The following is an 11,615-nucleotide window of genomic DNA, read 5'->3' as shown; positions in this document are numbered from 1 at the left end:
CCACCCATACCCAAGTGTTATTTGTGCTCAACTACCTGGAAGAAGTGTTTGCGTTGCCTAGCAACTCGAAAACCAATTTTTTTCGTTTGCTTTTTACAGGAGAAAATTTCAAATGAGCTAAAAATTACGTGTACGATACGTACAATGGACTCTAGAAAAATATGTTTTCTTTAAAAAAAATCTTAATTTTTTCTTTATGAACAAAGTAATTATAAATTTAATTAAAGAACAACATAGGCAGATACTTTCTGAACAAAAGTTTTTGCCTTTGCTACGCAATAAATGTAAAAACTGCGTCCTTACAAATTGTGTTCAGTCTAGAAACAATACTGATGCTAGCGCTTTTGGAATGAAATTTCGACGAATCAAAAAGGAGAACTTGCCTTAGCTAGCTTTATGATCCCAAACGAGCTATTGTGGTGTATTGAACAGAACAGATTAAAGGGTTCAAGATTTATTGGATGTGGGATCCGAGTAGGATCCCTCAGGATCCTCTGACACGGTCGAGATTGATGCGATTGACGTTGTAAAGAGTGTAAGTTGTTTTTTGCTTGAGCATAATTTAACTCGACTTTCAAGTAAGTGCAAGTGGACATGATGATTTGGGATCTTTTGTTTATTTATTGTCATGCCCTGCTATTTGACGTGCAGTGCTTGGTTCTGGGGAACGAATATGAGCAAATAAATCTTTGATCTGCTTCTGGATCCTTAAGAATCATAGCTTGAGACATGTGCTTGGCAGGTTTTATGTTGCTGCTCACATGTTATAAACAAACATCATGGTCGTCAGCTACTGGTGGATCCAAGGGAGGTTGTTTGGTATATTTGGGCCCCTTGCAGTTTGCAGTGCTCACAGTTGATGGAATTTAAGTTTTTTCTGGCATAGGAAGAAGCTTGGACATTTTTTGCATTGCTTCATAGCAAGACATTGGGATGTAAAATCCTGGGATTTTTTAATCAAGCTTGGGGAGTGGTGCTGTTTCCTACTAGACCACATACTCTAGAACCTTTTCTGGATCGACCAGTGGTCAGGGGACAGAAAAACCGAGGGGGGAAGGGAACCCACTCTATAAGTGTGAGGGTTTATTAATCATTTCTCAGTGAAAATATTATGTTTGTGTTTACTAAATGTATGATGATAAGTAACTCTGAAGTTGCCATTGCTAAGTAGTGCCATTGCTTGATATTTTCCAGGTTCTCTTATTAAAAGAGCGTTGGTTGGATTTCCTTGACACTTACAGGGAGAATCAGTTGATACCTAATGGATGCATCCGATCTATGGAGTGTGGCGTGTTCTCTGCGCGTGCCACCACTGCACCTGCCCGAGGACCGCCCATACACTGCTTCCGACTTCAGCAGGGACCGGGCAGCCAGCGCGGCCAACCTCCGGCGGCTGGCGGCGCAGCTACGGTGCACGACAGCCGAACTGCCGCCGCCGGCCGTGCTGGCCGAGACGCTGCTGGTGGTGGCCGAACGCCGGCGACCCGAGCCGCCCTGGAGCTCGCCCGAGGAGGCGGCGGCGGCGGCCGAGCTGAGCGCCGCGCTGCTGGCCGCCGCCGGCGCCGACTCGCCGGCCGAGCTGCTGCCGGCGCCGGCCGGTGAGCTGGCCGTGCGCCGGCTGGCCGAGCAGCTGACGCCGGCCGAGTGGCGCCGCCGGCCGGCCGCCGCCGCCTGCCTGCCGTGGCTGCTGGCGCTGCTGGACGGGCCGGCGGCGGCGGCGCGGCTGGCCGCCCTGCTGCCGCCCGTTCTGCTGCTCGCCGACGACTGGGAGGCGCGCCACCAGCGGGTGGCCGCCGGCTGCCTGCGCCGGCTGCTGGAGCTGGTGCCGCGCGCCACGCTGCGCCAGTACGGCCGCGCCGAGGTGATGTGCGCCGCGCTGGAGCGGCTCTGCGCCGGCCGGCAGCCGGAGGTGGCCGCCGAGGCGTACCCGGCGCTGCTGCTGGCGCTCACGGCCGCCCAGGAGCCGGGCGGGGACGATACGCCGCTGGTGGGCGCTGCCCGCCTCCACCGGCTCACCAAGCAGCTGCTGTACTCGCTGTCGACCGAGAGTCAGCCGGCGCTGCGGCGACTGCTGCTGGCCCAGCTGGAGCCGCTGCTGGCCCGGCTCGGACTGGAGGCCGTGGTGTGGCTCAGACTCGGCCTGGAGGTGCTCACCTCCCTGGTGGAGACGTCTGTGGGCGGTGACTGGCCGCTGCTGGAGGGTGTGCTGCGCGCCGTCCGCCGGCTGGCCGCCGAGGCGCGGCCCCGGCTGGCCGCCCACCAGCCGGCGCTGGCCTTCCTGCTCTGCCGAGTGGCTTACGACCTGTCGGCGCCGGATGACGAGCCGCCGCCGGCGCCGCTGCGGGCCCTCCTGGTCTCTGTGATGACGGAGTGCCGCGCGGCGCCCGGCTGTGACGGCCTTCCGCGACTCTGTGACGGTCTGACGGCGGCCGAACACCAGCTGCCGGAGGAGTTCGCGGCGATACTGGGAGACGCCTTGGGCACCGACCGGGCCGCCGACCAGGCCAGGTGCGGCACGACGCAACGCCGGGCGGCTTTTTACCGAGCCCGAGTGACGTGATAAGATAGTTTTGAGTGCTGTGACTTATGTCAGTTGCGTCAAAATTCCCTGAAATGTGTTGCTACTTGAATAAGGCGTAATAAACTATTCACGAAACTCAACATTGTTTCATTCGAAAATCGGCACCAATTTATCACTTTAATGAGAACTATGCTAATTTACCGTTTTGCTTCACATACGAACGAGTGTTCCATGGCCCCACCTGACACTAACCGGTGTCCCGTTCTATCTGTTCCAGTCCGCAGCCAACGGAATCCAGTGACGGCACGCTGTCGGCGCCCACACCAGCCGAGGATGGAGGAGCTCAGTCCGACCGCCGAGCGCCTGGTGTCTGAGTTTGTGCGCACCACGCGCCGCCAGGGCGCCGTGCCCAGCCGCCAGGTGGCCGACCGCACCCTGGAGCTGCTGCGACAGCTGGTCTCCGAGCCCGGCTGGCGGCAGACGGCGCAGCTGGTGGGGCAGCTGCGCGCCGCCGGACGGAAGCTGGCCGCCGAGCTGCCCACCCAGCCGGCCGTCGGCACGCTGGTCTGTCGGCTGCTGAAAATGGCGCGGGAGGAGCACGGCGCGCACGACGAGGTGCACGAGGCGCGTCCGCACGGCGCGCCGCCCAGTCAGGTGGACTCGCTGCACCGGCGTCTGACGGCCGGTCGGGGCGCGGCGCCGGCCGCCGACCTCAGCTCGGAGCTGACCGGACTGCGCGCCAACCTGCTGGCCGGCCTGGACGAGCTGCAGACCGAGCTGGACGCCAGCGCCGACAACATCGCGCGCGAGGCGCTCAGCCACATCCACGCCGACGACGTGGTGCTGACCGCCGGCCGGTCGGCCACCGTGCTGGCCTTCCTGCGGCGCGCCGCGCGCGAGCGCGCCTTCCACGTGCTGGTGGTGGAGGGCGCGCCGTTCGGCGGCGGTCACCGCGCTGCCGCCGAGCTGGCCGCCCTGCCGCGGCGCGTGCACGTCACCGTGATCGCCGAGTCGGCGCTGTTCGCCATGATGGCGCGCGTCAACAAGGTGATTTTGGGCGTGCACACGGTGCTGGCCGACGGCGGCCTGCGCGCGCCGGTGGGCACCCAGGCGCTGGCGCTGTCCGCCAGGTTCCACTCGGTGCCGGTGATCGTGTGCGCGCCCTCGTACAAGCTGTCGCCGCAGTTCCACCGCGGTGACCAGCAGGAGGGCTTCCTGGAGTCGGTGTCGCCGGAGTCGGTGCTGCCATACGCGGACGGCGCGCTGGTGGGCCGGGCGCGCCTCACCTGCCCCCTGTTCGACTACGTGCCGCCAGAGCTGGTGACCCTGTTTGTGACACACACCGGCGGCACCTCGCCCTGGTACGTGTACCGGCTGCTCAACGAGTACTACGACCAGCAGGACCACGAGATTGTGCAGGTGTGAGACCAGTCGGACAGCGAGGGCGTGCAGGGACGGGGTGACGGTGCTGGTCTGAAGCCAGCCTTTGGGCGAGATCGTGCAGGTCGGAGATAGCCACGTCGTGCAGGACAGGGACATCGCGCAGGTCTGAGGCCAGCCAGTTTCAACGAGATCGTACAGGTGCAAAACCGGGATCGGGCAGGTCGGAGACTGGCAGGTCATCTTGATCGATGTGGTCGGAGTTTGACAAAGCCTGGAGACCGTGCGAGTGCTATTGGCCGACCCGTGGGTGGTGGTGACGGGTGGATAGCCACTGTGTCAAGGAGATGCCCGTGCCTAAGATAGTCAGCTATTGACAGGTTCCATCTGATTTGGTGTCGTGGTCATCAGTCGGGGACAGATGTGTGCCGCGGGTGTTTCCGGCGCTGGCCGGCTAAACTGGTGCAGGGTGGGTCTGTGGGTGTTGGCACATTGCCAGTCCAGCGCTGCACGCTGTCCGGCTCTGGATGTGTGTCGCCCGACTGCGCAGAGTTCGCGCTGTGCCTGCACGGCGGCAGATGGGTGGCGATATCACACCGGTGACTGGTGACACAGCTCTGGTGCAAGTAAGCTGGCAGATGATTGCACAGTTTCAAGGAACTGTAAGTTTGTTACGTTTTCCTCGGTGTTTTGTAAAGGGCTCCAAATTTAGGATCTTCCGTGTTGTGAACCAACAATTTCGTGCTACTCTTGTTCATGTAGATGAAGCGGTTACCAGCATGATAAACAGACGCTAATTGCTTGACTTTTTGTGTTTTGACTGGCTATATCTTGAATCGGTCGCAACGCCATGCAGAATATCCCATATGGGTAAATGGCCCGGGCCGTCATCTGCCAGTGCGGTGCCATCTCTGGCATCTGGGGCGCGCCTGCCAGTTATCCATCTGCTTGCGCCATCGTTTAGCTTTTTGGGGGGAGTGGCTGATACTTTTGCGCCTATTTCGATTTTTTAAATTTCACAATAGTGTGATCATAGGCGCAGCCTAGGGAGACGACTGCGAGATCCGTTGCAGGAATTTAATGATGCACATCATTAAATTGGGCCTGTGACGTCATAGCCCCAAGTTCAGCTGCGCTACTCCACTTCGAAAATTAGCAGATATAAAAAAGATGATCGTCGCACATGCGCCAAATACCCCGCTTTTGTGTTGTGTTGTATTTGTGTGAGGATGACTAGAGCGCTGTTCGGCAGCCGGCTATTCTAGTGTGCAGGGTATGACGCATTCCGCGAGCCGACGTCACGGGCGATGACGTCGGCTCGCGCGCGAGCGCGCCAACGACAAACTAACGGGGGTATTATGATAGCAGGCGTCTCACATGCTGCCACCGGTTTGGGAAAAGTTGCTAGATTCGTCAGGTCTAGAGATATTTCTACCAAGCCGCTATATAGGGTAATCACATAGCGGTGATTTCAAAAACGGAGTCAGTTTTTTTCTGAGCTGGCGGGGGGGGCGTTTGGGGGGATTGCCCCCCTGACCGATAGCTCGGGAACGGCTGATCGGAGCCAGGCTTGCAAGGCAGCGTTGGAAAGCGTTCGAGTAGACAAGTCACTATCATCGGGATACTAGGGGAATGGGGTGCGTTTGGGGGGATTGCCCCCCTTGCCGATAGCTCGGGAACGGTTGATCTGAGCCAGGCTTGCAAGGCGGCGTTGGAAAGCGGTCGAGTAGACCAGCCTAATTAGTAATGCAAACTATCATCGGGATACTGGGGGGCGGGGTGTAGGGGGATTGCCCCCCTTGCCGATAGCTCGGGAACGGCTGATCGGAGCCAGGCTTGCAAGGCGGCGTTGGAAAGCGTTCGAGTAGACAAGTCACTATCATCGGGATACTAGGGGAAGGGGGGTGCGTTTGGGGGGATTGCCCCCCTTGCCGATAGCTCGGGAACGGCTGATCTGAGCCAGGCTTGCAAGGCGGCGTTGGAAAGCGTTCGAGTAGACAAGCCTAATTACTTAATTAGTAATGCATACTATCATCGGGATACTGGGGGGGCGTGTGTGTGTGTGGGGGGGGGGGGTGTTGCCCTTGACCGATAGCTCGGGAACGGCTGATCGGGGCACGGCTTGCAAGGCGGCGTTGGAAAGCGTTCAAGTAGACAAATCATGGCTCCGATCAGCCGTTCCCGAGCTATCGGCAAGGGGGGTAATCCCCCCCTACGCCCCCCAGTATTCCGATGATAGTTTGCATTACTAATTAGGCTTGTCTACTCGACGGCTTTCCAACGCCGCCTTGCAAGCCTGGCTCCGATCAGCCGTTCCCGAGCTATCGGCAAGGGGGCAATCCCCCTACGCCCCCCCCCCCAGTATCCCGATGATAGTTTGCATTACTAATTAGGCTTGTCTACTCGACCGCTTTCCAACGCCGCCTTGCAAGCCTGGCTCCGATCAGCCGTTCCCGAGCTATCGGCAAGGGGGGCAATCCCCCCTACGCCCCCCCCCCCCCAGTATCCCGATGATAGTTTGCATTACTAATTAGGCTTGTCTACTCGACCGCTTTCCAACGCCGCCTTGCAAGCCTGGCTCCGTTCAGCCTTTCCCGAACTATCGGCAAGGGGGGCAATCCCCCCCAAACGCCCCCCCCCCCCGCCAGCTCAGAAAAAAAAAACTGACTCCGTTTTTGAAATCACCGCTATGTGATTACCCTATATAGCGACTTGGTAGAAATATCTCTAGACCTGACGGATCTAGCGGCTTTTCCCAAACCGGTGGCAGCATGTGAGACGCCTGCTATAACAATACCCTAACGGGAACCCTCGGACACCCTCGGGGCATAAACCGCGGAGTAGCATATTGAGCGAGTCTTATAAGGGAAATTTATATATTTTCGTTTCTCAAATGATAATCAGGGTGCCTCTCACCTTTTTACGTATCATTTAGGCTTACCTTACACTTCAGTTGCCAAATATCTGCAATTTATTCAAACTAAGGTATTTTCAGTAAATATCAATGCTATAGTCCGAAATCTTTTGAATAAAAACTCCAACCAATAGAAATAAAAATAACTTATTTTATTCCAACCATTTCCTCCAAATTAACAACATAAAAACTCACTTTTACACACATCATTCAGCATACTAACACGCCGCTTTTGACAATTGCGGCGTCGAGTGGCGCGCTGCTAGCGCTCTCTTTCGATCGCAGAGACCCTGCACGCGCGCGAGCACACTACGTCACGTCCGGGGGGCACAGGTATATGAAAAATCGCAGTGACGTAACACTTCTCGCTTCTCATTGGTCAATAGCCCGTTGCCGGGGTAACGTGCACGTATGTGAGCGCGGGCAACACGGTATATAGAGAACTAGGTAAAACCGGTTCGCCGCCACAACACTAAGGTATTTTGACCACTATTTTCAGCTGGCCTTTTCATTCCAAAAAAAGGAACTAGGCCTCATATTTTTATATGTTTTATTATTTACATATATATTATCCATAAATGTATTCAGGGCAGGACTGGTGTATTTCTGTAAAGTATTTGCGAAAATAATTTTGAAGCCGGCCACGCCATTTCGAAAATAATAAATCTTAGGTTGTAGGGATTCTTTAGTAATGAAAATACGTTTTCATCCTTAAAAATAAAAACTAATAATGAAAAACTATTATCGTAGCCTAATATCGCTTCTTTGAATTTCGAAACCACCATGCTCCCAAAGTTGTCATCCAGCCGGACTTGCCAAAGTTGTACCACGAATTCTCGAATAATACCAGTGGTGTGGGTTTCAAATCAGTAGCAATCAATATCAAAATTGAATTGTCTTTCATATTTTTTTGTGTGTTTTGCATTTACTAATACTCAAAACTAGAATTAATCCATGTTGAATACATCACCACCATTGGTGTTCTTTGTCACCCTGTTCCACTAAATCTAATATTTTAAAAAAACAAGACCGAGTCGGCATCTAAATAAACCACCAAAATATGCAAAAATGCACAGAGTATAACATATAAAAGTATTAAAGCTCATCTAATTGGTGTATCGATATCTTGCAGAGAAGTTAGATTAGCCAAGTTTTCTTGTATTGCGTTGCGTAGCGGCCACACCCAAACAGCATAGAAACAAGGTCGGCCGAAAAGTCGAGGGGCGTATACGAGGGGCGTATCCCTACTAAACTGCTGCAACTAAGCTACTCGCGGTACACCTCCCCCCTTTCAATAGACGCGCAGGTCAGGCGAGAGCGCACACTGGAATATACAAGCTTGCTAAGCGTAATGCAAATTAAGCGGGAACAATAAATGTCAGGTTCCAAAACTTTTACGGATCGCACCACTTTAGTAATACTGATAGTCCGCACTTTTTGTGGGCTTCACACGACGACCACTGCGCGTGAATCGCGGAAGCTCGCCCGGTGCTGCTGTTGGTGGTGCTGTACCCGTTCTCTGGGCAGGCTGAGCAGGCGGTGGCGGCGGTTCGGCTGCTGGCAGCAGTTCTTCGGGTTCCTCGGGTGCTTGTGACGATGCCGGAGGCGATTGCGGCGAGGACGACGGTGCACTTTGCGGTGATGCACTCAGCGGTGAGCTCCGAGACGGTTGTGGAGCAGCGATGTCCCAGGATGCTGGTCGGGTAACTGGCGGAAGAGCAGCATCTGGACTCGGGCGAGAATCGGGTGGAATCGGAAGGATGAAACGTCGGTTACGGACGACAGGCGTTTGCGTGGTAGCTGACGGAATGATGAATGAGTTTGGCTGCGCAGCTGGTCCGATGATGCGCACTGGTCCGTTCCAGTGTTTCTCGCCGTCATGACGCACACGAACGTCATCACCCACTGATGGAGGGTCGAGGAGCGCTGCGCCATGCCTCTTGTCATATCCCTCCTTTTGACGAAGCTTTTGCAGATCATGATGATGCTGAAGTTCGATGAAGTCAGGCCATTGCGGCTTCATGTGCACCGGATGAATTGGTAGTCGGGTTCTCAGATTGCGTCCCATGAGCAGGCGTGCTGGACTGTGTCCAGTGACTTCCAGTGGAGTATTCCGGTAGGCCAAAAGCGCCAGCGTCGGATCCGGTTGCTGAATGATACGTTTGGCTGTCTGAACAGCACGCTCGACAGCTCCATTGCTTCTCGGGTTGTGAGGGCTACTCATGATGTGCTTGAAGCCGTACGTTTTGGAGAAGTCGGCGAAGGCTTGAGAAGAGAATTGCGGTCCACCGTCGGAACGAAGAATCTCTGGGATTCCGAAGCGTCCGAAGAGACCCCTGAGTCGGTCGATCGTGCTTACGCTGGTGGTTGACGTCATGTGAAGAATTTCCAGCCAGCGACTGAAGTAATCAACGACGATGAGGAAGATCCGGCCCTCATAGGTAGCGAAGTCTACCCCCACTGTATTCCACGGGCCATCGGCGAGCTCGGTGGGCTGGAGTGGCTCTGCATGCTGCCGCCGTCTGTGTGCTTGACAGAACCCACAGCGGTCGATCCATGCTTTCAGTTGGCCGTTGATACCAGGCCACCAGACTGACTCGGCGATCCTTTGTCGGCACTTGACCAGACTCAGATGTCCGTCGTCGTGAATCTTTCGTAGCATTTCACGTTGCATGTCTTCAGGGATGACAATTCGGCTCCCGTACATCAGGAGAGGTTTGCTGGTTTGATCGTAGGACACGCTGAAGTATCCACGAGCTGAATAGAATTCCAGCAGGTCAGGATGGACAGGAGATGACCATCCGATTTCAGTGAAGTTGATGACCTGACGGATCTTTCGATCTTGATGTTGTTGCTGCGCGATGTCTTCAAGCTTGCCGTGGCTTGCGGGCAAGGCTGACATGATGGCGTTGACATGGGCTTCGATTTCCGCCACGTCCTCGTCGGACGAGTGTTGTTCACTGACGGGTTTGCGTGAGAGGAGATCAGCAATGAGCAGCTGCTTGCCTGGCGTGTAGACAGCTTCTCCAGCATAGGCTGCCAGTCTCATCAGTAGACGTTGACAGCGGAGTGGCGTATCAGCGATGTCTCTGGCGTTGATGAGCGGCACTAGCGGCTTGTGATCTGTAAGCAGTGAGAATCGTTGAAGACCGTACAGATATCCGTGGAACTTTTCGCACGCCCACGCTCCTGCCAGGCACTCTTTCTCGATCTGTGCGTATTTGCTTTCGGCACTGGTCAGTCGGCGTGAACAGAAGGCAACTGGTCGTAGCTCACCATCTTTCTTTTGCATGAGGCAGCCTCCAATGCCATAGGAGCTTGCATCTGCAGACACCACAGTCTCCAACTTCGGGTCGAAATACGCCAGGACTCCTGCTTCGGCTATCTTCTTTTTGATGTCTTCGAAAGCTTTTTGCTGAGGGTGATCCCAGATCCACTCGGCGTCCTTTTTCAGGAGGTCATGCATAGGTCCCATGATGCTTTGAGCGTTGGGCACGAAGCGCGTCAGGAAGTTGATGGCACCCAGCATCGATCTCAATTCCTGAACGTTTTCTGGCGGTGGCATGTCTTGCACAGCTCTGAGCTTCTCTTTGTCGGGTTGGACACCAGCTGCGGATAGGCGGTGACCCAGGAACGCCACACTTCTTCGGCGAAATTCGCATTTCGATTCGTTGAGCTTGATGCCAGTCTCTTTGATGCGCTGCAGGACTGCAGAGAGGCGCTTGTCATGCTCTTTGCCTTTGCCGTGCACGATGATGTCGTCCTGGAAGAATACGACTCCCGGTAGGTCGTCCAACATCTCTGCCATCTTGCGTTGGTACACTTCCGGAGCCAGGGTGATTCCCATCGGTAGGCGGTTGAAGCGGTACCGTCCGAACGGCGTCAGGAACGTCGTGAGGTGCTTTGACTTCTCTGCCAGCGGGAGATGAAAGAAACCACTGGTGGCATCCAGCTTGCTGAAGGTGTCAGATCCTCGAACGGCATTGCTCAGCTCCACGAAGGTTGGCAGCTCGTAGCGTTCTCTCTTCACAGAGGCATTCAGCTTTTTGAAGTCAACAGTCAGTCTGACTTTGCCATTTGGTTTCGGCACAGGTACGATCGGCGCACACCAGTCGCTGGGTTCGCTGACCTTTTCGATGACACCGCTGCTTTCCAGGCGCGCAAGCTCTTCTTTGACGGGTTGCTGCAGCGGTAGTGACACTCTGCGTGCTGTCACCACGGCGTAGGGCACAGCTCCGTCTTTCAACGTGATGCTGACCGGCGTTGTTTTCCACAGTCCAACTTCTTTGGCAAACAGCTCCTTAGGAATGTTCACTTCATTGAGAAGCTTTACCAGTCCTAGCTTCAGTGAGTCTTCTCTGCCTAGCAGCGGGCGGACGAGGCTGTGTGTAGCATACAGCACGACGTCTGCGACTTCCTCATTTGGAGACTTCAGTTTCGTGACAACTTTGCCTAGCACGTCCACTTGGCCACCGGGACTGTTCAACTTGATGTTCGCTTTTTGCATTCTGTGAGCCAGATTCAGCTTTTTGAGCGTGTCATAGCTGACGACAGAGACGTCTGCTCCAGTGTCTATTTTCATCAGGATTTCTTCTTCCGCTTTGCCTATTTTCAGCATGACCATCCCCGAGTTCTGTTCATGTTCCACTGCACTGACCTCTGCTTTGTCCATCTCTTTCTTCATTTCTGTGCAGCCAGTCATTTCTTCAATGAGCCCCAAATATGCATCAGACTCAGCATGTCCAGCTTCTGCTTCTCCAGCTTGAACTTCTGCCACTTGATGAGGTACTGCGCTTCGGC

General features: G+C 55.0%; 1 protein-coding gene across 1 annotated transcript; it reads left to right on the top strand.

Moving 5' to 3' along the window:
- The first annotated feature begins 2,426 nt into the window (after positions 1 to 2,426).
- LOC122385527 (translation initiation factor eIF-2B subunit beta-like) lies at positions 2,427 to 4,706 on the top strand. The gene is made up of 2 exons (XM_043373863.1): positions 2,427 to 2,508; positions 2,799 to 4,706. Exon 2 carries the CDS (start codon positions 2,855 to 2,857, stop codon positions 3,944 to 3,946), a length of 1,092 nt encoding a protein of 363 aa, XP_043229798.1. The 5' UTR covers positions 2,427 to 2,508; positions 2,799 to 2,854; the 3' UTR covers positions 3,947 to 4,706.
- The last annotated feature ends 6,909 nt before the right edge of the window (positions 4,707 to 11,615 follow it).

Source organism: Amphibalanus amphitrite, unplaced genomic scaffold (assembly GCF_019059575.1).
Source record: "Amphibalanus amphitrite isolate SeventyFive unplaced genomic scaffold, NRLGWU_Aamphi_draft 000221F_arrow, whole genome shotgun sequence".
Taxonomy (NCBI): Eukaryota; Metazoa; Arthropoda; class Thecostraca; order Balanomorpha; family Balanidae; genus Amphibalanus; species Amphibalanus amphitrite.
The sequence above is the reverse complement of the archived record's forward strand: the minus strand, read 5'-3'. Positions and strand labels throughout refer to the sequence as shown.

Excerpts from the sequence above, each read along its gene's own strand:
- LOC122385527 (XM_043373863.1), top strand. The coding sequence starts at position 2,855 with ATGGAGGAGCTCAGTCCGACCGCCGAGCGCCTGGTGTCTGAGTTTGTG.